Source organism: Hippocampus guttulatus, chromosome 9 (assembly GCF_054856545.1).
Source record: "Hippocampus guttulatus isolate MCC_2025c chromosome 9, RoL_Hgut_1.0, whole genome shotgun sequence".
NCBI classification, from domain to species: Eukaryota; Metazoa; Chordata; class Actinopteri; order Syngnathiformes; family Syngnathidae; genus Hippocampus; species Hippocampus guttulatus.
The window spans coordinates 4050891-4075498 of record NC_141269.1 but is presented as its reverse complement, the minus strand read 5'-3'; the positions used below and the strand labels follow the sequence as shown (position 1 = coordinate 4075498).

At 43.0% G+C, this 24608-nt stretch overlaps 1 protein-coding gene across 8 annotated transcripts in view; it reads right to left on the bottom strand.

Annotated features, from left to right (window-relative positions):
- inpp4b (inositol polyphosphate-4-phosphatase type II B) overlaps nt 1–24608 on the bottom strand; it is a 108614-nt gene that overhangs the window by 3324 nt on the left and 80682 nt on the right. For 7 of the 8 annotated variants that reach the window (XM_086121212.1, XM_086121214.1, XM_086121215.1 and 4 more), the window contains 14 exons: nt 24418–24565; nt 20943–21073; nt 17041–17145; nt 16348–16456; nt 10445–10628; nt 6411–6668; nt 5072–5240; nt 3611–3786; nt 3392–3515; nt 3137–3263; nt 2705–2845; nt 2076–2173; nt 1859–1971; nt 1098–1252 (listed from right to left, as the gene is read on the bottom strand). In XM_086121212.1, the coding sequence (XP_085977338.1) occupies nt 1098–1252; nt 1859–1971; nt 2076–2173; nt 2705–2845; nt 3137–3263; nt 3392–3515; nt 3611–3786; nt 5072–5240; nt 6411–6668; nt 10445–10628; nt 16348–16456; nt 17041–17145; nt 20943–21073; nt 24418–24565 (2038 nt within the window). The remainder of the gene's footprint in view (nt 1–1097; nt 1253–1858; nt 1972–2075; nt 2174–2704; nt 2846–3136; nt 3264–3391; nt 3516–3610; nt 3787–5071; nt 5241–6410; nt 6669–10444; nt 10629–16347; nt 16457–17040; nt 17146–20942; nt 21074–24417; nt 24566–24608) is intronic. The other variant, XM_086121213.1, reaches the window with a different exon arrangement.

The window sequence follows — 24608 nt, the reverse complement described above, 5'->3', positions numbered from 1 at the left end:
TTAGTTTCTGTAGGGTGATATTTGTTTCGACCCGCCTGGGAAAGTGCGAGAATGTTCCGTCTCTCTCGCTAACGGGTCCTCGCTCCGAGCGCTGCGGTGCGTTCATTGTCCCTCGGAAACAGCAGTATCACAAACAAATATCACCCTACAGAAACTAACAATAAAATAACAGTCTTATCAAGGCTGGGTTACACTTACATTCACGGTCCGCCGAGTTGGAAACTTGATGAACCTGAACGCTCGCAAGAGTGAAGTTGTTTCTTTGTTGTTGGGTGGTGCATCCGTGGAAACACATTCACGTATGCGTGTGGTGATGGCGAAATGTGACAAGCGGCGCCGGTGTATGGACACAAATCCAAATCATGTTAAAGGGTCAGTTCAACTAAATTCATTTTATTTTCAGCTTTAAGAGAATTTAAATAAAGTGAGAAGTGGATTTATGAATTTAATTTCGTTGTGAGCGAGATGCGGGATGCCATTTGGACGTTGTGCCAATTTCTATCGCCGGATAGAAATCTAAATTTTGGATTGCACAAATTCCCTGCGGGAAGTTTGTTCCGATACGATGCCTTGGAAATGGTCCTAATTTCGGAAAAATTCCACTACCCAAATAGCTGACTCGGTGAGTGTGTTACACTTTAGGTTCTTTTGCGATTTTTCTGTAACTGACTTTGTGTCAATCAGATGCACTGATTTTGGATGCTCATGTTTTCAAACAGCCCCTGTTATGAAAACCTGTCATCCACCTGTCATGTACAGTGATTCCCAAAAGTGCAGTACATGCACCACTCGCGGTGTGTGGTGACTTCATGTTTTTAATTTATTTTTTTCATCCAGTTTTTAATCCAATTTGTTAAGTGCAGTTCGGTTGGAATGCACATTGATGTGCAATATATTTTCATTGAATTGTTTAGAAATTGAAATGCCCCGAATCTCCCCCCCCCCCAAAAAAAAATGGCACCTTCAAACCAAAGTGGCCGGTTGACTGTGCGTCCGGTGATTTCGATGAAATGACCCTTGAATTTGGGCTAATTGCATTCTTTCGGAAGAGCAACAATCCGCAGCAAACACAATCGCGATTCGTTGGAAGTCGTTACCTCCGCATACAGTCCAGGGCACGGATGAAGAAGTCCTTGCTGAGCTGGTGTTCGTCACGCAGCAGGGCGCACTGCTCCAGCGTGACGGACATGGACGTTCGGTCTTTGGCACTTTTGCAGCTGGTGAATCTGATTCCGTTCAGACGTCGGCAAACCTGGACGGTTGGGTTTAATAGTTAATCCAGGGCTGGGGGAAAAAAAAAAATTCAGTACAAGGGGCTACATTTGATTTTTCAATTGGACTGGCAAAGCACTGCCATTAACTGAAGCTCCTCAATTCATGTCAACATGATTGCCCAGCACCATCGTAGGGCCAAAGCACTACTTTTGTCTATCTTTTGCGCCTCAACTCATTTCGACATAGTTTTCTAGATGCCAAAATAGCAGCTAAGCACTACTTATGTCCAAATGACGCTCCTCAACTCAACAAAGTTCCTTGGCACCGAGACGCCACAAGTGATCATAACATCGTAGTATTTTTGCAAACCCATCCTCCATTTTTCAGCATGTAGCGAAAGATGGGTTCCGCTCCCTAAAATCTGCAAACATGTGAATTCTCTAATGCCGAACTGCAGAAATGCAGACGTGAGACATCTTTTTACAGTGTAGTTCAACTGATGCGTTCAACAGCGTTTTCTGCCAGCATTTCGGCATCGAAGCCCAGTTATGTGGCTTATGCGACGCAAGGCTACGTTGTTTACATGTCCGGGTGGGAAATTTACAGTCCTCCCCGAGGAAGGCGCGAGACTGTTGATGCTCACCACCGCGGCACTCCACAGAATCTCCACATTCTTCCTCCGCTTCGCAACTACATTCTGGCCCAGGGTTTCAAGTAATTCCTTGACGTCGGTCTGGGTTTGGAAACGCGGTAGACCTGTTTTACACAGCAGGGGAGCGAGAAAAAAAAAAGGCGAGAGTGAGATTTTCTCCTGCGGTCTATCTGACCACACCTTGGTGATAACGGCTAGGCCAACTTACATTCACGTGGCACCTTTTCACTCAACGTTTTGTAATAACACTGCAGCGTTTCAAAGTTCGTCTGGTTGATCCTCTCCTGAAGAGAAATGTCTCCGAATCTGAGGACAAAGTCCATTATAGAAAGTCTTCAGTATGATCGCAGGTGGTGCTCAAAAGTCAAGTCAAAGTGTCATTAAGTATGAAAAAAGAGGGAGCTCAACGGGAGCCTTCAACTACACATCTTCTCCCTACATACCACCACCGGAGATCCAAAATACAATTTGTTTTTAACATTGTTTTATTATAGTATGCAACAGAAAAGAAAGTGCATACATTTGACAGAATTAAGAAAAAAAAATGCAAAATTGAGAGCGGCACTGCCACCTAATGGAGTGGAATTGTAATTACGAGAGAGAGAGAGAAAGAAATATTTTCTTTTCCAGTGTCACGTGCTCCGAGGGCCTGCCCCACTATTTGAGGATTGCGTTAATCTGGCTTGAAAAAATACAATTTGACATTTTGGTGTACACATATTAATCATGTTGCATTGGTGTCACAATTATGAGGAGGTCCTTGGAAGAAAATGTCTTCCTTGTCAGAAGGAGAAAATCAAAAAGTATGAGAAATTCAAAGCGTTGAAATACGCTGACCTCTCGGCAATGGTTTGCTGCTCGTTGATGCCCACGTTAAAAAGCACCGGAAACACGCGCAGAGGTCGGCCCTCCTTGATTTCCTCTGGCATGTTCTGGAAGGCGGGGCCTGGCAGCGGGACCTCCACAGTGAAGTGGTCCCTGAGCACAACCACAATGCCAAAGTTAAGCATCAATCACGACAGGGGACAATTGTGATTTGACAAAGACTTCAGCACATTGAGGGAAGCAGTTTTTGAATAAATGTCTGCCGGAGTGATTGATGTGCAACTTGGACATCAATACTAATGCATACTGCATGCAAGGAAGCCAACTTTTGACTAAACGTCCACTGTATTGACTGAAATGCCACGTCGGCGTCGAAACTCATGCACTGTGATGAAAACAGCTTTTGAAATTGACACCGGAGTGACGGATGCGCCAACGTCTCACCGTCTGCCTCGCACCACAGGCTGAAGGTCACTGAGGTGGTCCGTCCTGGCCTGGGTCACCTTGAACACGACCCTCCGGAGGTCTGCCACCCCCACCTCCATGTCCTCCAGCATGCCGATCTCTTCGCCTTGGGACGGTTGGCATGTTCACATTAATGCGATGACTCAGCCAAAAAAACAAAAAAAAAACAAAAAAAACACGACTGTACTGTACTCCTAAACGTTGTCATTTGTTTAATTGTGGTTCCAAACTCACTGTAGGTGCTGAGCAGGCTTTCAAACTGGGCCACCAGGCCGACCAGGTGGAGCTGCCTCAGGAAACCTTTGTCCTGCATTCCTGCGTACACGCGCATGACGAAACCACACGCCAACACTGCCAGCTGGTACGCCCGCCCACACACACACACACACACACCACACACACCGTTGTTAGCATTCGTAGCATAGTAATCTTATTGTCGTCGTTTTGACTTACAGCCTGACTGAAGACGACGTCCCTCCTCTGCTGAAGTAGGAAACCCTGCGGGATGCTGCAGGCGGCCTCCTGCAGAAGCACAAAGGTGACGGCTCTCTTGGCCTTGTCCACCACCTGTGTCACGCACTCCTTTAACCTGGCCACTAGGGGGCACAGCTGCTCCCGCCAGTCACTTGCTGCGTCAACATTGGGAAAACAAAGAAGAACTCAAATGACGTTGGTGTTACTTCACGTCTCACGCGCTGACCCATTGGCAAGCAAGGCATCGCTTCCTGTTTTCGAGGACATCTGACGTCTCAAGGGTGACTTTTTTTTTATACCGCATCACATTTAACGGCGCATCATTCAACACATTGTGAAATTGTCTTCGTGGAAAGGACGCGGCGCCTGTGAAAACTTTGTAAAACCAGACAATGAAATGGCATCAGCAGTCTGCACTGATAAGCGAGGTGTCCATTGTATATTCCTTAAAATTACAATTTTTTTCCCCTCACAATTAAGGTTATTATATAACTAAAAACATTTTTTTTGAGGAAAACATTTTTGTTGTGGAAACAACAATGAAAATGCCTAAAAAGGTAAATAAAACTACTGTTTCACAATACTTCACAACTCTGTTTATATCTTGCACTCGACAAAACTAAACCCCAGACTAAACTATAGAAACTAAAGAAGAGCATTTTTGAACAAATAAAAACCAAATAACCTGCTCTAAAATTTTACGTGAAATATTTTGCCATTTCCCACATGAAATGACAACTTAAGTTCGACATTGTACCACATTTTCTCATCTCAACTTTTCCCCAAATTTAAAAAATGTGTCAAATTATATTCAAAACAAAATAGCGCAAAAAGAGTCACTTCAACGTGGCCCTAGGACAGTATTCTTTTCTCGTGAAAAAAAGGAGCCCTGTGAACTCTGCCGAGCAAAAAGTAACCTAATTTGAAATGAAAATGTGATATTTTATAAAGAGTAACAAATACTTTCTATTGCTTAGTGAGTTTACGAGAGAGAGAGAGCAATTTTTTAGGTTCGCAACGCTTCTTTAAATACTGTAATTCTCTTAGCTGTCAATAAGGGGCAGTGTTGTATCAATAATGTCTCCTACGGCCAAAACGCTCGCGCACACACACACACACACACACACACACACACACACACACACACACACACACACACACACACACACACACACAAGCGCATTGAAAGCAATTGAATGATCTCTGGCAATGGTCCAATGATTCTAATAGAGCCAACTTCAGTGGCAAGAACAAATCATGAGACTTTTTTATTAGTCTGCTTTTGTCATGTCTACCGAATATTAAGTTGCCCAGTAAAAGTGGCTTTTGGGGTTGAATTTACAATCCATCCATACTGGGATGAAATCAAGACAATTTTAGCACTGGATTCTTGGGCCCATATGATTCTATTCTAATTTTCCAAACAAATATTTCCCTTACCAGGGTTGTGTGAGGTGATGACATCAGCGAGCTGTTGCTGCTCGCCGCTACGCTCCTGCTTGCTGCGCTCGTCCTGGTCGGCCAGTTGGTCCACCATGGCGATGACACAGTTGAGCCGCTTGGCCACGCTGGCCCAAATTCTGTCCTGAAAGAATCCAACAATCACACACTGCACGCACACACACACACACACGATACTAACCAACCAACCAACTAACCAATCAACAGGAAGGAAGCCCACATCACTCTAAACAACAAGGACGAGAGAAAATGGATGGTGCGGCCAGGGTTTCCGGGGACAATGCTCTAAGAGTCTCTCATAGAAAAACATTACGCTTAAAAAAAAACAAAAACAAAAAAATACAAAAATGAAGAGCAGTTGTGGACAAGTTGTTATTGTCATGATAACTTCACAGTCACAAAAAAAGAAAAAAAAAGGAATTCACTGCCTTTTTATTTTCCATGAAACACAGTGAAGACAAACAATATCAGTCACAAGAGTGACATGACCAAAAACTGGACATCAAGTGTATTGTTGCACCCTTTCAGGTCAACCCAATCCAAGCTGTGATTTCTGAGCAGAGTTCACGACTTCCTCATCCCTCAGTTGACTTCACAAATTGCATCCTCAAGCCTTCATTTTCTGTTCATTTGGCGTTTTCCTTGGCAGCATTTCTACATCTTCGGGGCTGCAAAATCTTGAGCGCAATGGTCCTTTCTATACATGCCTGCTAATAGTTGTTGCTGCCATACAATACAATACAATACATGCTGATTTATGCATTCCCACCAGCTGCTACCACTAAATATGATGATAGCGGAAATGTCGTTCGTTTTTGTTTTGGCCAAGACCATACATGAGCTTTTGGGCTTCATTTCGATCCATCCATCCATCCATCCATCCATTTTCCGAACCGCTTGATCCTCACTAGGGTCGCGGGCGGTGCCGGAGCCTATCCCAGTCGTCTTCAGGCAGTAGGCGAGGGACACCCTGAACCGGTCGCCAGCCAATCGCAGGGCACACAGAGACGAACAACCATCCGCGCTCACACTCGCACCTAGGGACAATTTAGAGCGTTCAATCAGCCTGCCATGCATGTTTTTTGGAATGTGGGAAGAAACCAGAGTACCCAGAGAAAACCCACGCAGGCCCGGGGAGAACATGCAAACTCCACACAGGAAGGGATCGAACCCACGAGTAAGTAAATCCCAACTTTCGAAAGCCAGATGATTTTCAGCAACAACAATTATTACTGATTGACTCCGCCCCCCCGCTAATTTATTATCACAAGAAATGGCTCAGTGCAATAAAAACAACAAAACGTGACAAGACACGTACCCATTCCTCTTCGTCGTACTCTTTGTGGTGCGGAATGGAGTGGTCACCTCGCCTCAGGCCCTGCGTGCAGCCTTCCACGTTGTTGCATAACATGGCCTCGTCGACGGCGGGGGGCAAGGGCGACGCCGTCCGGACGGGACTCGGGTCTCGCTCGCCGCTCTTTTGGTTCTTGGACACGTAGCCGGGCTGGGCGGCGTGCAGTGCCAACAGGGCGCACTTGACCAATTCATCCTTGAGCGTGTGGACAAATTGCTCCGTCTACAGCCGGTAAGAGACAAGAAGAGCCGGCGGGAAAAGAAAAAACAGCCGGCGTTAGTGCATCGCTATACCCAAAAGGCAGTGTCGGCGGAAGCAGGAGCGCCAGAGTGAGATCGAATTAGGTCTTAAAGCAAAATTCTAAGTCGTTCAGGTCAAGGTAATCTGCACGGGCCACTTTGGAGTTACATCTTCCCTCGGAGGGCCGTTACGACAGCGAAACTGAATCAATGTTTCATGGTCAAATCGGATCAGTACTTGTACACAACAAATTGATGGATTACTAGTCAACGATTTGTTGTTTGTTCAATTATTGTTCAAGTGAATGTAAACAAGATTCTTGCAAAAGCTCAACGTCATTCAATAGAGATTTTAGCAAGGATCATCGAAGTTGACACATGATTTGCTTTCGCGGGCCACATAAAATGGCGTGGCGGTCCGGATCTGGCCCCCGGGCCTTGAGTTTGAAATGGAAAAGTTTAAAATTTGAGGGGGGGAATACCCAATTCAGAAGGACCCGGCAGATTTAATTGGCCAATATTATTTCAATAAAATTGGCCGATTTTTTTTTTTTTACACATTCCAACATAAAGACAGTCAAGCATTTTCTTGCACCCCCTAAAAAAAACGGCAAAACAAAAATCTTCAATCGGTCAATATTAGCTTCGGTATTCCCTTGCTATAACACGTTTTTCCTCTCTTTTTTCCCTCAGAAAGCAAAAAAATAATAAAAAATTTAATTCGAGCAGAAGTTAAAAAAAATAAAAAATAAAAAATCATAATTATACAGTAAATGTATTTCCCACTGAGTGTAATGTCACACTGAAAAATGTAGTTGTAGGATCCTTTTGGATTGAAGGTGGGAAAAAAAAAAAAAAGAACGGCTCGAAGACATTCCGGCCGGTGAGAGTCAACAAAAACAACAAACGATTCAATTACTTGGACGGGCGACATCCCCAAGGAGCGCCCCTCCTTTGATCGTGACGTTCATAAAGAACACGCCAATGTCAGTCGCCCCCCCCCCTTTCCCGCCAGAGTGACAGTGATAAAAGCTCTCCTGAGTCATGTTGGCGGCGATGCAATTACACCCGAGCAAACGAGAAGCCCTTCATCAGCAAGCTGCAAAGTCATTCCGCTTCACTCTCTTGAAAAAAATCACAACTTTTTCTGTTATCAAAGTACTATTTTGTTCTTGTCATATTCAGGAGAATTTCTCATCAAACGACAACATTCATTAATTTTCCTTGAACAATTTCAACTCTACTCCTGTAATATTTGGAAAGGTTTCTCTTGAATGACAAATGCATTCTTCTAACACGTTCTAAATAAGGAATCTTTGGTTTATTTTTTTCTCATTTTCTTGAAATAATTAAAAGAAAAAAAATGTATTCTGGTCAGACTTTAATTTGTTAAAAAAAAAAAGAAGTCAAGATTATGAACGTATATTTGACCCCAGCTATCGGCGGCAGAAAGGGACGTGCCAGCCTGCAAATTGTGAAAATTTGCCTGTGACATTTTCAAAAAAATGTGAACAGTTCTTCAAAAAAATATTAAGTTTATGTTTTCCATGAAAAATGGGTGGAAAATTGGGGGACAACCTCGCCTGCGAAATATATTTACAAACACTGAAAATCAATCAATCAATCAATCAATCATCAGCGAATATGGGAATGGCGCATGCTGAACCACTTGTATCCACGAGTCGACTATTATATTGACGGAAAAAGGACAACCTGTTGCATTAAAAAAAAAAAAAATTCTGTCTGCCTGACTAATTCATTCCTTGATGCATTTCTCCCCTTCAAATTCCAACTTCATTTCTTTGTGATGCTTCAATTTATTTTTACTTTTTTTCATGATCGCCGACAGGTTTGCGGCGCAAACTGTTTGTTTTAAATTGACACTTGGGAGTGAAATGGAGAACCACTGTTCTAAAGTATCGTCCTATAAACAGTGAGGAGCGAGCACACTTTTATGCTTTTAGTCAAGCAGCAGTTGGGACTTTGGTGATCTCTTGAAGCAGCTGCTGCGACTCATCCACTGTTGTGTCGCCGGTGCATTGGAGTGATAACATAACTGCTCTCCTGTGGTGTGTTAAGAAAAAAAAAAAAAGCATTTGGCAGCGCCGCAGGACGCGTCCTCAAAATGGATCTCAGAGCAAGGCGGCTCTTTGTGAGCGAGGAAGCGCTTAAATGGCAACTTTGCATTTCCTTCCTTTTTTTTTTTTTTAAACACATGAAGCCACAAGATGCCACCCCGGAGACATTCTGTTCCTCACTCCACCTGCATGTGCGTGATTGTGGAGGAGGTAAAATGGGCCTCTGTGGACACCTTGAGCTGAGAAATAGGAAGAAAACATTTTTACGTCGGGCGGAACCGACGTAAAAATACAACATTTGTACGCTGGAAGATGCATGAAATCTCTTCATCCGGGTAAGCCAACAAGAATTATCTTGACATCCACGAGAGTTTTTCCCTCCGCACAACACCTCTTCCTGAACATCGATGACAATGACAACTTAAAGAGAGAAATGGCAAAGGAAGCGGCAAGTAAAATGAAGACAATAGAAAGCATCAATGCTAAAATTTAAAGTGATACGAAAAGCAGGTTGGCAATTTTATGTCAGGCGAGACTAAAATTCACTGGTTGTTTGCTCCAATCCAACAATGCCGTATTGATATTATGACCACAAATACACATAGGGGAGGGGGTGGGGAGGAAGACCCTGCAAAAAATGCAATAGAAGGAAATTAAAGTGGATGTGATGTCACGAAAAAAATCAATTGAATGAGAAAAAAGTTGGACCTTTTAAAAGTATAAAGTTCTCCTTGACCAAAAAAAAAAAAAAAAAATCCACGACAAAAAAAAGTTCATTTTTCGTTTGAAGCTGCCTTTCAAATCCACTACTTAACCCTTTCATGCAGCAAAACTGACAACCTGTCACCTGATAACATGATAAGCTGTCCACTGTAGTGAGCGCTGTCCCTCAAAGGCTTAAAGATGCCAAATCAGCCAGCGCAACTCATCGCGGGTTTCATATTTCGCGTGTGCAAAACGATGTACGTCATGCCCCCTGAGTATCAAATGCATTTTCTCTCACTTACTCATACGTTCTCCTCTCAGTAACACTTTCACTCACTCACATTCTCTCACTGAGCCACACTTTGTCACTCACTCCCTCGCTCATTCAAATGCACGCACGCACGCATGCTTGCACGCACACGTTTATGGTTAAGCTTCCAATCAGAGATCTTGGGCCCCCCCCCCCCCCCCCCCCCCTGACGGGCGTCCACTGGCCAGGGCCGACATTTCCTTGGCAGGTGCGTGCATGTCTAATCAGGGATGAGAGCAAAGTGAGCTCCGGCAATTAACGCGGGCTGATTGGGCTCTGTTCCACGCGGGGCTAAAAACAATCTCTGGCACAACAGAGTGCAGTCTGACAGCAGCAGATGTCATTCATTAATTACGCTGATAGAAAGAAAAAGATGTCAGCGGCAGGCGCGGCGCTCCGATCAGCTGCGAGGCTCACCATCATCATCATCAAGTCACAATCTTCCAGGAACGACTCGTAATATTACCGGAATAAAGCCAATGTGCGGATTTAAGACAGTAACAGGGACTCATTTTGCTATAAAAATCCACTTTTTTTTAAGCTGTGTAACATTACAAGAATCAAGTCAGGCGAGAACAAAAGTCCTATCATAAGTACGTCTTATCTACTTGAGAAAATACGCACGCGAGTGGATAAATGGCGCACGGCGCTTTTGGGTTTCCTCACCTTGTCCGAGAGGTTCTTGAGCGCCTCTCTCAGGCTGGGAGAAGAATGCTCGTGAGCAGCGTGAAGTAGTTGGTCCGCTAAGGTGCCGATGAGCGGCTGCAGGAGGCTCACGCTGCTCAGAACCTCTTGAGCTTTGGCCGTGTGCTCCGGGGAATAGTAGATACACTGGTAGGCCGTGCTGAAGCTGCAGCGACAAAAAAAACACAAACAACAGGTTGAATTCACTTCTTCTCCAACTTCAATAAAACTTGCGGATTTGAGGAAGATGAAAATGAGTTGCTCTTTTTGCGCTCAGGCCAAAGCGCTAAAAATATTACTAAGGCGCCAACTGGTAGAGTCTCGATTTCACTGTTCCATTTATTCATCGATAGTGTTTTTATTGTCTTGGGTTTTGTTGGTGGACTTTCACGACACCCCGCGTTATTTCGGGGAAAATTCTGGCAAATAGTATTGTGAAGGTGGTTTGTTTATTTTGAAGAATTCAACTAACTGAATACAGTAGTTGAGGCCACATGGGTTTATGATCGGGAACATGCTAGAAGCGTGGTGTTGATGTTTGATGAGCATCTCCGTTTTAAAGACTTTTTTTCAACCCACCTCCATAATGTACAGATAAAAAAAAAATCCAGAAAAAATGGTGCCCTTTACAAATGATCAAAAAGCTGATATATTATGAAAATAAGTCACGTTTTTTTTTAGCAAAATGCTGTAAATTAAATGATGAAAGTACATAGTTTTATTTATTTGAACATAAAGCCTTTAAATAAATTGAAAAAAAATAGAATATGTGGATTATTTTCCCCAAAAAAATCAATTTAGGAGAAATAACCAGATTTAATATTTTTTTCTGAGTACATTAATATTGCTTCAACAATAAACTCATGGAAAAAAATGAATAACTGTTATAATCCGTGTTTATTTCTCGAGCCTTTAATCAGAAAAAAATCCCAGAGGCTTTGGATTGTAATATTCCAAGAATGAGGTGAATTACGCCCATTGAAAAAACATACAGCACAATGAGAATCAATAAATACTCACTGGAACACGCAATACATTTATTAAGTCCACACATGGCACACCTGTGATTTCGTGTACTAGCATAAATTATATTTGTTCTATAATCTCACGCTTGAGTGTGTGTGTGTGTGTGTGTGTGTGTGTGTGTTGTGTTGCGTTGTTGTTGCGTCACTTCCCAACGAACCACTCTCCAGTTTTCCAGGCTGAGCTGTCAAATTCAAGCCGCGGGTCCAATGTCTTTTCATGTGTGTCGCTTTATGAATACTTCATCTTTTCCTCACTTTGAAGGCAGCCGTTTAGTCTCAGACAAAAACACCTTTTGTCACTTCCTAGATCCCGGGCAAATTACTCCAGTCAAACACTCTCCCGGGGTGAACATTCCAGAAGAGACTTGGAATTAATTTTGTAAACCAAATTCCTCCTCGCCCCCCACCCGATTTCCTGCCATGAGCGACGCAGTCATTTGTAAAGCTTGAATGTAGACTAACCCCGAGAGGCACAAAGTCCCAAGACGTCATTGGCGAGAGAAAACCAGAGAGCTGCTTTTCACCCCCCCCCCCACCTCTCCAAAAAATAAATAAATAAATAAAAAAATTGCAGCTCTTGCGAGGTGAAAATTGCATTCCACTCCACAGGAAAAAAAATAATGGTATGTTTGAATTGACTCCATTTTATTTAATCAAGCAGCTGCACAAAATAAAATCATGAGGATCCAAATACATTTCTTAAGTGGGTGTATCGTCGAAAGAAATTGCCTGGATCCGGATGATTTTATTTTAGTGCAGCCATTCGAAAAAAAACTAATTTCTTTTTGCGTATATTGTGATGTCGATTTGAATTAGACTCGTTGTTCAGCCCTAGTTGTGTATTTAACCAAATAAACTTTGCCCACGACTTTAATGAACACACACACACAATGCAATATTTCATAAACAGGCTGAAGAAAGGCAGTTGGAACGCTTTAAAACATAGACAAGACAACCCTGCTTAGATTCTTTATCCTCTGTGGGGGGAAAATGACTAATATGAATGCAGCTCACTGAGTTTAGACTAGAGGAAACCATCTTCTTCATGCATTTATTTTTTTAAGTATTAGACCACCCCCTTGTGGTCCAAATGAGCACACCAAAAATTTCAAAGGGCACTGCCACAAGAAATCCCAATGCACCAACCGCTCACCTTAAACCAAAGATGTGGTCGAGAGACGTGAATTGCCACATTGGCATTTCTGTCAGTCTCTGAGGCAATCGAATCTGCGAGGCATGCTAACGACTTCTGAAACGTTCACAATCTCGGGATGTCTGATTGAACACCGAGGGGTATAGGCACACGAAGGTGCTCTTTTTTTACACCTGGAATTCCAAAGGCAAATTAACACTTCCGTGCAGGTGAAGACAATCCCACAAGCTCCCCGTATTAGCACAACTCGGCTTTTTGTTCCCCCGAAGAACTTGTTATTTTCCGTTTTGTTTAGAGGGGGTTAGAGCTGCTTCCCGTTGAGATGCAAGACTTCAAAGTTCCACTTGCTCTTGTTTTCTGTGAAGACACCTTGCTCCAAATTACAAGGTATGGGGAAAAAAAAAAATAATTAAAGTACGAAGGGTTGGCTGGGGAAAGCATTTGGGATCTACAGTATCTCTATTTCCTGAAAGTGTAGTTGGTGCCGTCGTTATTTTTAGACATAAGAAAAAGACTTTCAAAAGTTCAAATCGCAATAGTATGCAACGGAACGGTATATAATAACGATGTGGGGGGGGGGGAATACTTGCATGCCATTATATCAAATCGTATTGCAGCTTAGTTGGAGTGAGCCTTGATTTGAGTGGATCGTATTGTAATTGGACGGAATTCGATTGTAATTGGATTGCATCAGGTGACTGGTGTTGCAATTGGAGCGAAATGTATCGTAACCACACATAAAAATATCATCACTCAACAAAACAGGATCGTATCCTAATTGAAGTTAAGCATATCCATAATCGTGGCACATGGGACTGAGTCGTACTGTGTAAAGGCTGACCGGAGTGAATCCGAATCCGATTGTCTGAACCGGGTCATAATTGGGAGTATAGAGCGTAACCAGATGAAATCAATCAATCAATCAATCAATCTATCTACTGTATCTATCTATCTATCTATAGCTAGCTAGCTAGCAAGCGATCTATCTATCTATAGCTAGCTAGCAATCTATCTATCTATAGCTAGCTAGCAATCTATCTATCTATCTATCTATCTATCTATCTATCTATCTATCTATCTATCTATCTATCTATCTATCTATCTATCAATCTATAGCTAGCTAGCAAGCGATCTATCTATCTATCTATCTATCGGAATTGTTGTGATTTGGAAAACAAAAGTCAAAACAAAGTCAAACCCAATTCAACCCTGACAGTTCTTTGGCTTGCGAGCCAAATTTGACCAGTGACAGTATATAAAATGGACCTACGTCAATGTCCCGGATTTTCTGGCACAAGCAGGAAGTTGTTTTGTTGGACAACATTCTGCCATGTCGCATTAAGTCGGACACTAAACCACCCAAGAGACTATTATGTGACATGTGGTCCCACAAGTACTTCCACCACTACGACGACGACAACTCCTGTGTTCAATGGCGCCTGACATTACATCTTAAACCCAACGTCTTAGTCCACTGTACCGTTTGTGGTTTGTTAGTGAACAGGCTACTTGCGAATTCATATTGCTGTCCCAAGAGCAATATGAATTCGCAAGTAACGTCCTGAAACGAAAAAATATATATACGGCAATATAAATCTGTCCAAGTCAAAATGAGGCCGTTAATGTAAGATTAGATCGGCTGAGTAAATGCACAGCGTATAGGGTTCCATTTAAAGCAGACGTTTATAAGAGCAATTAAAGCGAGACTGCATGGATTAAAGAAAGATAAATGCCGGGTGCACTTTCATCCGCGGCCTCCCAAAGAATACGAAGAGCAAATATTGATTATAGTCTTTCGGGGCCCATCCTGCAAGACAAACCACATCAGGCGTGCCGCTCATTGCCAAGTTCGGGCCAATGTGAGGTTTTTAATAGATGTTGAAAGCTACATGCACGCACGCGCACGGGACAATCCAGCGGGCCAACATCCCCGCCTCCTTTCTCGGGTGCATCGAACAAAGACAAATTGCTCTTTTATTGGGAGGCCACAAACACATCGGTGCTTCGGCTTCTTTTCTCTGTCCGTCTCCCAAGTGTAATGGATTCATATCACAGTGAGCAGATTGCCAACGTGGAGATGAAAGCCAGCGTGCGGTTTGTCTGTGCGCAGCACATGTATACGGCTTATGGCTTTCTGCGTAAGGATGAATGTGAAATCTTTTTGATCAAATTTGGAATCGTTCAGGGCGGCCCGGTGGTCCAGTGGTTAGCGCTTCGACCTCACAGTGCAGAGGTGCAGGGTTCGATTCCAGTTCCTGTCACTCTGCGTGGAGTTTGCATGTTCTCCCTGTGCCTGGGTGGGGTTTCTCCGGGTACTCCGGTTTCCTCCCGCATTCCAAAAACATGCGTGGAGGGTAATTGGAACAGTCTAAATTGTCCCTCTGTGTGATTGTGAGCGCGGATGGTTGTTTGTCTCTGTGTGCCCTGCGATTGGCTGGCAACCGGTTCTGTGTGTCCCCCGCCTACTGCTCGAAGATGGCTGGGATAGGCACCAGTACCCCCCGCGACCCGTGTGTGGAGAAAGGCGGATCGGAAAATGGATGGATGGATGGAGGCAATCTGTGTCAAGTGGTGACTCTCAATATTTTTAGCAAGGTGTACAAAAAGTAAGAGTGGGAGATAAGAGTCAAATTCAGCATGAGTGAGGGGAAACAACATTTAAGTCGTACTTGTAAAGAGGATTGTCAAATGGGCCGAGTCAAAACGTGGATAAGGTGAAGCGCCAGGCTCTCGGCGGCGACTAGCCAGGCAGAAAATTGGAAAGTTTTAAGCTACAGCGAGTCATTAGCTAAGTCAAATATGAAGCCAAAAGCTTTTGTCTCCCTGGACGATTGTGTCTCAAGTCTAATCTCTCCCTTTTCACTTCAATGGATTCTTCACAATATGTTTCCTTTATCGGCATACTATGCTGGGAGATAGGAACGACTATCGCTTTAGAGAGAAGAAGTCTTCATTTTTGTATGGCTTAAAAAGTCCTTTTCTGCATTCATTTCCTTGCAGTCCGCCCCTGGTGTGGTGCTGCTGCACAGTCCACCGCTAATTGGATCTGGCATGGACTGTAATGGTTTTACGATCTACGGGGAGCTTGGGCAGTGAGGGGAGAGAGAAAGAAAAAAATAATAAAAATCACCCGTCATTTTTTCTGGCATCACTCAAGTGACCGCACTGGGAACAACGGCGACACTTGGCTCGACTCGACGTCCAAACGGGCCCGGAGTGCTCATCTTTCAGCTTGGAGGAAATCACATTGGTGGCCTCCTTCGAGTAATTGCTTTTTGGTCTTGGGGCATGCGCGGAAATTGAAACATCGAGTACAACGGGCTGGCGACCCTTCCGCGGCCCAGGATACCGTTTGACCATTTGGACCCACAGTCGGTTTTGATGGGTGTGACTCAAAGCGCGATCCCTTGGAATTCCGTTTCCCTTCGAGGTCGAGGTCCTTGAGACTTTTCGGTGTATAAGACATGCCAACTAATTTTGGTTCGATAGGTCAAGCAGGCGTCCGGGCACATTTTCTTTTCACAACCCTCGTCTTCCAAGACAAATCCAAAAATGTCTCTCTTCACAAATTCACCGATTTGTGTTTATTTCTGCGGAACCGATCTGAAAACTGTCCATTTTTCCATTTTTTTTTTAAAATGCAAAAATGAAGAACGTTTCAAGCAAACAGTACTTTTCATACTCTTCACGGGAGAGAGGCACTGTACCTTTTCTTCTCGGCTTCGTATCTGCCGAGGAGACGCTGCAGACCGCCGCCTTTGAAGCCCTGGAAGTGTGCAGCCGGGGCGCCCGCCGTGACAATGTCGTACGACGCGTCTGCAAAACAGAACGACGCAGAATAAAGCGCGCTCTTCTTCGTGCGCTTCATTGTTAGGGATAAGAAGTGCTAATTAATATGTTTGGGAGCAGTCGCCAATTTGCCATTTCACAGATTATTTTTAGGGAAGAAAATGCTTACAATATGTCTCTTACGTATTACATATGAGAATTTTGGTAGAAGTTTGGTCGAGACTTTAGCGAGCATCATGGAAGTTGACATGTTTGATTTGCTTTCGCGGGCCACATCAAATGATGTGGCGGGCCAGATCTGCCCCCCCGGGCCTTGAGTTTGACACCCGTGGCGTACAGTCAACAACAGCAAACACATAAAAAGAATTTGTTTCTGTTATTATGTATGAGGAAAACACAGCGACAAAGTTTGTCTTGCCATAAAACTCGAAACTCTGATGACTCCGCAAGGTCGGCACGAGCACGTGTCATATGAAAGCCCCCTTGCAACGCTGTCTGTTGGTTTCGTTCCGAGGTTACGCTATCAATTAAAAGTGGCGGAGCGATGTGAGGTGATGCTTGTAAAGTCAGTAACGCAAATAATAAATAAACATGAGCCAGGCTGTACGAACCCGTCTTTCTGGGGCACGTCACCCTCATCCTCTGAGTGTGCAGGTTGATTGGGAGGAACTCGAGGGATTTCTGGGCTTTGCAGCAACTCTGCTTGAAGGATATCCCTGAAAGCAAACACACACACACACACACACACACGCACCCGCACAATGAGTGTGAAGTCACACTGTCAGGTAGCGCAAAATATTTACTATTACACATTCTGAGCCGCACTCCGCTTCCCGGCAGGAATTTTGTATGAGTAAACAAAACAGGATGAACATTTCGATCCGAAGATACAAAATGATCAATACAAAAATATTACACATAAAATACATGAACATTTGACAAAAATAAACTAATATTTGAAAAAAATGTGAACGGATTGGGAAAAATTGCATTTGCGCAAAAGGTAACCGAAATACCAGAAAACAGAATCAATTGAAAAAAGCAAAATGAGAAAAATGCTACTTGACCAAAAAATGACACAAAAACATTTGACAAAAATATAAATATTACAAAAAAGATAAGTCAACAAAAACAAATATTTTAAAAAAATAAACAATACTATGCAAAGAAATACAAATACGTAAAATGCAAAACATGAAAATGTTAAGATAGCATCAGAACAATACAAAAATGTTACATAAAAATATAAAAATATATATTTGTTAAGAATATTAGAAAAATATGAATGTTAAAAAAAATCAATCATAAAAGTGTGAATAAGAAAAATGTATTTTGAAACACAAAAAAAAACATTTGACAAGAATACAAAATACAAAATAAAAATATAAATAAAAATAAATTAAAAAATACAAAATATGAATATTAGAAAAATGCACCAACAGTGGAAAAACAATAATGGGAAACATGGAAAGAACACCTAATGGTCTGAGAGACACCGAAAACAAATTTAAAAAGTAAACGTTAAAACGCAACATTAATAGTCATACTGTAATGTTGCTGGGACGCAGATGAAGCAAAATGTTGGCTTTTCCCTGTATTTAAAAAAAAAAAAAAAAAAAGCCTCGCGAGTCAGCACATTTGCATGATGCTAAAAGATATTAATGGCGGGGGCCAAAGCGCAGGGCGCAGACGCAGCTGCTGAGGTCCATCTGCCGGCCCAGACGTGCGGACAGCAGGGCCCAATGCCAATGCAGCCATCTCTCAGCTTTTTTTTTTTTTTTGACTCTGATTGGGCCTCCCACTGAGCTTGAGGAGTGGGGGGTGAGAAGAGCGACTTGTAAGTGACGGTTGACAGGCTACTGGAGAGATTTTTATTTTTCCCCTCATCTTATGACTTCCTCCTCTGTGCTGCATGTGTGAACACATATCACTGTACGGGGGGGGGGGGGGGAATTAAATAATGGCATGACCTCAGATCACACGTCGACACCGTTTCATTTCAAGACAGTATTAAATTCTTTCACTGATGGTTCTTCAAAGCATAAAAATGATTCATGATGATAAGCTACAAAAGTGCGACAAGGAAGCCTGAAAAAAAAAATCGGAGTGATGATCATGATTACTAAAAAACTAAAAGATAAAAATGAAATTAAATAACAATCCCCCCATTAATGTGACTTTTAACCTGTGCAGCTCAATTGAATAAATCCCGTTTTACACAAAGTCAAAACAACTGAGATGATGAGTTTGCAAAAGGGTGTACACCCTCTTATATCTGTGCTTCCCCCCCACTGTTGAAAGTGCCTCTGATTAACTCAAATAAACTTCAGATGTTCTAGGAGGCTATTTTATGACATTTAAAAAAAACGTTATTTGTTTTGCTTTCTAGGAGAAGGCCAAATGTTTTGTTCTCACACTGACTGAGATTTGAAGTTGTCCATACTTTCCTCTACCTCGACGACGGCCCCAATTCCAACTGACTAACCCATTTTCGACGTGTTTGTTCACTTTTTTAAATTTTTTTATCACAGTCTCATTTTTTTTAACAAAAACCTCACATTTGAACCGAGCTGTGTACACTTGATAGATCGACCAGACTGGACATAAAAATTGTCCACTTTAACAGTTTTTTTCCCCCCCCGCGGCACTAATCATCATCTTGCCTCTACTGTCGTTGTCATGTTGACTCCCCTTTGCATGTAATCACATTAGCTATCAATAATTAATGAGCAGCAGCTCACCCACGCGGGTTGTCTAGCAACGCGCAAGCAATCGTCGCATTCGCTTCGCGGCGGACTAGATCACGACGCAGAGGCTTTGCCGCCTACCTCGGGAAAAATGGGGCCCGCAAATGCGACCTCTGTCAAGACGTACTGAAGAACATGGCCGCAATGCACATTAGAAGTCTTCATTGCTCATCAATAGAGGAATGAAAGAAAAAAATAACAGCAGTGCAATGTAATAAGTCATTAAGGAAAACGAGAGTGGAATAAAAGTCATTGGTATTCATGCCCACTAAAACATGAGTTGATTTTGCTCGTTTTGCTTTGCAGGGTATGCATACATGAGAGGACGTCGCTTTGTTTTTATGACTTAATTGAGCCACTGAGAACTGGTGTGGGATGACTCGAGTCGAACTCTTTTCCAATTTTGTCGTATAGTTCATCAGCGCAACACTGGGCCAACATCCCCGGAATTGCGCTTCGGAGCTTGAATGAAGGCTCAGATAGGAAGGAGAGCTTTAGCTTGGCTGCCAGTGAATCTGCATGTGAGTAATTTGTCATTAAATTCTTGATTGACTTGAAGGATTAATCACGAAAAAATGACCACCAGATTTAATTGCAGATTGCAAAAATGTCAAAGCTTTCTGCATATAATAGAAAAATGGCAAGAGAAAAAAGAATGACTGCAGTGGAGTATCGGCAATAGAGTACGCAGTCCCGTGTCTCAAGCATGAAGAGTGAGCACACAAATTATTTTGTCATGTGAAATCAGAGGCAGTTGTTGCAGGACCGTTTTTGGGCTTTTAGAAAGTCAAACGCAGAATTTTCTTCTTGCTTTCCACAAAGAGAAAAAAAAAATGTCGATGAAAGACGCACCCGTTTAAAAAAAACCCCAAAACATTTCAGCTGATGAATGTTGAAAAAAAAAACAGCATTGTTATGGAAACAGGCCGACAAACGCCGATCACACACAGTCGTCATAATCTATCGAGCAACCCGTCAACTGTCCTCTGGACATCTTCTGATGCTGCTGATGCGATTAACTGATGAACCGACTCCAACTAAAAGAACCAAAACTAAACCTACTCCAGAAATGAAGCCAATCAAAGAAACGAGATTAACACAAACTAACCAAAACCAAAGAACTACAAAGTAACAACCAAAAGAACCGTACCAAGTGAAACTAAACGAGAGGAACTGAAACTAAAAGTAAACTAACCAAAGGAGTCAAAGCAACCAAAGAAACTAAACTCGGGTTTTTTCACATTGGTTGTTTTCGCGACACACTTGGGGTGGCGATCGTAGGAGATGACAAGAGAATCTTGTTGACATTCCGAGGACGTGCAAGGTTTTCATCAGAGAGCATCATCAAAGCCTGCGCATCGGAAGCGTCACCTTTGCTACCCAGAACGGATGAATTCCAGAGACGGAAAGGAAAATTTCAAAACCGGTTAATTAATAAGCTCCGCAGGGATCCTTGGTGAGCGCAGTACTCTTGCCTGTAAACCGCCGGAACCGCGGCGGAGGAGGAGCGCCGTCGCATTTCAATGCGGGCGAACGGATTTCCAAGGACAAATGATGATAAGAGCAGCGAAAGTTAATTTACATACACCGGAGAAAATCTTGTACAAAGGCATCGGAGGAAGCGGGCTTGCGGGGAGCCAAGGACAGGCCACGCATTTCGTTTGCCTTTGAAATGATTTGCGCTCTGTGGCCTTTGCGCTCATGAATGAGTGCGTGTGTTTGATGAAAAAACAAAAACAAAACAAAAAGATCCAAATCACTCTCACCGGTGATCTTTTCCATTTCAGCCAGGGTCTCCTGGTAGGAGCTGATGATGCCGCTGTATCGCGTTATCACCTCCTTTCGTAGGTTGTCCCAGTGCGGAGAGAGTTCGCCCAGCTCCTTCAGATCCTGCACCCTGCAGATAATAACACATTTGCAAGGAACCCGGCGCGGTTATTCTCTGTTGGTGTTCTTTGTCTGTGTAATCCTCACACAGAACCTGGAAAAAAAAAAGCAAGAAAGTGGAACGCATCACAAAAGTGGAGTGCCAGCAAACCTTTCAGTAAAAAATGGGTCTAAGCCTCCAACTTTAATTTGGATGTCATATAACCAGAATATGTTTGACAGTTTTTAATTTCTGGATCTGCAGCTCGTGCAGATGCTCCCTCATATTATATCAGGCAGGGGCGTCAAACTCGTTTTTGTTGCGGGCCACATTGTAGTTACCGTTTGCCTTGGGAGGGCCGTTATGAATTTTGGGAAACCATATAAATGTTTAATCGCCTCCACATATTACATACACAACGCACAACACATTGATGAGTAACTGGTTTCAAAAACAGAAAAATAACTGGTGATGTGGATTACATCACAATTTGAAAGTTTCGTTCAGTCTTTAGCAAGCATCATGGTACTTGACGTGCTTGATTTGCTTTCGCGGGCCACAAAAAAAAAAAAAGATGTGGCGGGCCAGATTTGGCCCCCGGACCTCGACTTTGACACCTGTGATATACAGTACAGTATAATGTTATCATGAGAGTGAATTTCTATCCCGCCTTCCGTGCAAACAAAACCAACTAGAGAAACCATCAAACCAAAGAAACCCGGCCAAACAAAGAAGGGATACCAAACAAAACAAACCGTCCCCCTGGCCCCCAACCCCCCCCCCCAAAAAAAAACTAGATCAATGAAAATTAAACCACCCAAGACACGAAACACACTAAAGAAAGCAGACCAACCAAAACCTAAACAAAACCAAATAAATAAATAAAAACAACTAAGTCCACAACCGAATTAACTAAATAAACTCAACAGTTGCTCATCAAAGCAGTCCAAAGCTATTTTGCTTGAAATGACCTGACCCGGTGCAAGTTTTTAACTTGTCCACACCAAAAAGTTGAGTACAGGAAAGCTTTGCCAATCAGCCAATGGGCTTTTGTTGCTCATTCCATCCTTCTCAAAAATCGGTGATGATAATCTACTGTGGGGAGCCCTAAACAGACTCCTATAGCTTTTATTCATGATATGAAACGTCTGGTGAAGGTCACTTGGCCGTAACGGTGCTGTAAATTTTGCGCAGGGTGTCGCGGGGAGCCGTGGGCTGCTGTTCAGCCGCCTTTATTTCAGGTTGTGTTATTGTGCTGGCTCAATTTTAATCACGTCGGGGGCTTTGTGCGCCTGCTCAATAAATCCTGCCCAAAACGAAACGTGAAATACTGGACACACTTTCTAAAACAAACAAACAAACAAACCAAAAAAATCTAAACCAACCACAGAAACCAAACTAACTAAACACGCAAAACCAACCCGATACACCACACCACCCAAAGGTATCCAACCAAACTAAAGCTACGAAACTTAAACAACCTCTGACCCGAAACCAACCAAAACTAAACCCTTCACACAAGCGAAGTAAAACTAAACCACCCATGCGAACTAAAACAAGCAAAGAAAAGAATCCAACCAACGTAAATGAACCAAAACCCAATAAACTAAACAAAATGAAAACTAAACCAAAGGAAAAACAAAACCAACCAAAAATAAACCATGAGACAGATATTGCACCAACCAAAACAAACAAACCAAAACTACACAAATCACAGAACCTAAACATGGCAAAGAAACGAACCCAACACCAAGGCAAACCAACCAAAAAAAAATTTTAAATGACACAAACCGAAACCACCCGTAGAATTTAAACCAACCAAACAAACTAAACCAACCAGCCAAAGAAAACCAACAATAGCCAACAACAGAATATTTCCGCAAAGATGGAAATAAGGCAAACCGTTGTGCTGTTTATTTACTTATTTGTTCGCATTACGAATGAGCCTTCAAAGCCGGCGTACGCAAAGAAGGGAGGAAGATGATGAATGGCGGTCATGCTTTGCTACACCCTGCTGTGCTTGCGCGTGCTGCGTTACATTGATAAGGAGGAACAAATACATATTTCATGATCAACTCTAAATGTAGCATAAATGATCAGCGCAGGGAGCAAATCATACTTAATCACTCTTCATTGGTGACAAAAAAATAATTGCAAGTCCTGCTCAAAACGGGATCGCGTTAGTACGACTAAACAGACGCATTCATTTATTTTAGTACGTTATTCGTTTTGGCGAAAGACGGCATGGAATTAAAGCGATGATGAGGTGCCAATAATAGCAGGATGCTTGATGGGAATTAAGTCCAGCAGTGTATTTGATGCAAATTGCTTTGTATAAAATGGCCGCAAACGCGCCACACATGGCTGACACACCCCAAAATGTGATTCCATAGCAGCCTGCACAAAAGTGGCCAACATAGCATTCCAACATGGGCCGAAAACACGAACACCTTCACCACCTATGTCACAAACATGGGCGACATGCTGCGAGCGGCACGTGCCTAAAAAATGGCCGACATGCTACACATTCCTCCATAAACATGGCCGACACCGCAACGCACTAAATCAGGGGCGTCCAAAGTTTTTTTTCCCTCTGAGGGCCGCAAACAGAAAAACAGAAGACTGTTTAGGGCCCCTTTGGAATTCTTCACCGATATTAAAAGCGGTGAAGCAAAGCAATTTCATATTGTTTATAAATCGTAGTCATTAAAAAAAAAAACAGCTACATCACAGCTTTCTGTTCAGTAGTGATAAGCAAATTTCGGGGTGCACAACACGGTCATTGGTGACATGTTACAACATATTGACGCCAACAAACTAAAAGACAATCCCAAAACATGTCTGCCACAATTTTCGGCACACTCCTCAAATATGGCCGACAAACTGCAACTTACACCTCAAACATGGCTGACGTGCTTTGCTGAAAAAAGAAAAACAAAAACTATCCTGTATTGTACCGCTAAGCTACGCCATTCTGCTACAATCGACAACATATTCTGCTCTAATATTTTAGCATTGCGCTATAAAATGAATACTTGTGATAATAATGGCGCTCGAGTGAATTCTAAAGACGCTTGGAAACACAACGGCAGATGATTACGGCTTTGTCCCCGTGACAATCGCCGATGTGTGCGCCGTTGCGGCAGGCGCGCGCTTGTCCTTGAGCTTGCGGTACAAATCAACCACGGCCCTCTTCTGTCACCATTATCAACCGCATGTCTGTCTGGATCACATTTTTCATCTTTCTTGTGATGACACGAGCAGAAGGAACTGACCGGAAACATTGCACGTGTGTGTATTTAAGCTTTCTTCTGGCTCACCAGCTCGCGAGCAATAAGAGAAGACGTTGTGGCCATGTGACATCACCGTCTTACCTGCTCATGTCCTCTTGCATGTAGAGCGAGAGCAGCTGCTTGGGGATGCTGAAGGACAACGTACACTCCTCCATTTGCTCGCGCACCAGCATCCATTTGCTGTCCGCTGTCTGGAATCTGTACACTTTGCATACCGGGTTGGTGAACACTGTGGAGAAGGGGGCATAAAAATATGGGGAAAATTAGATGGG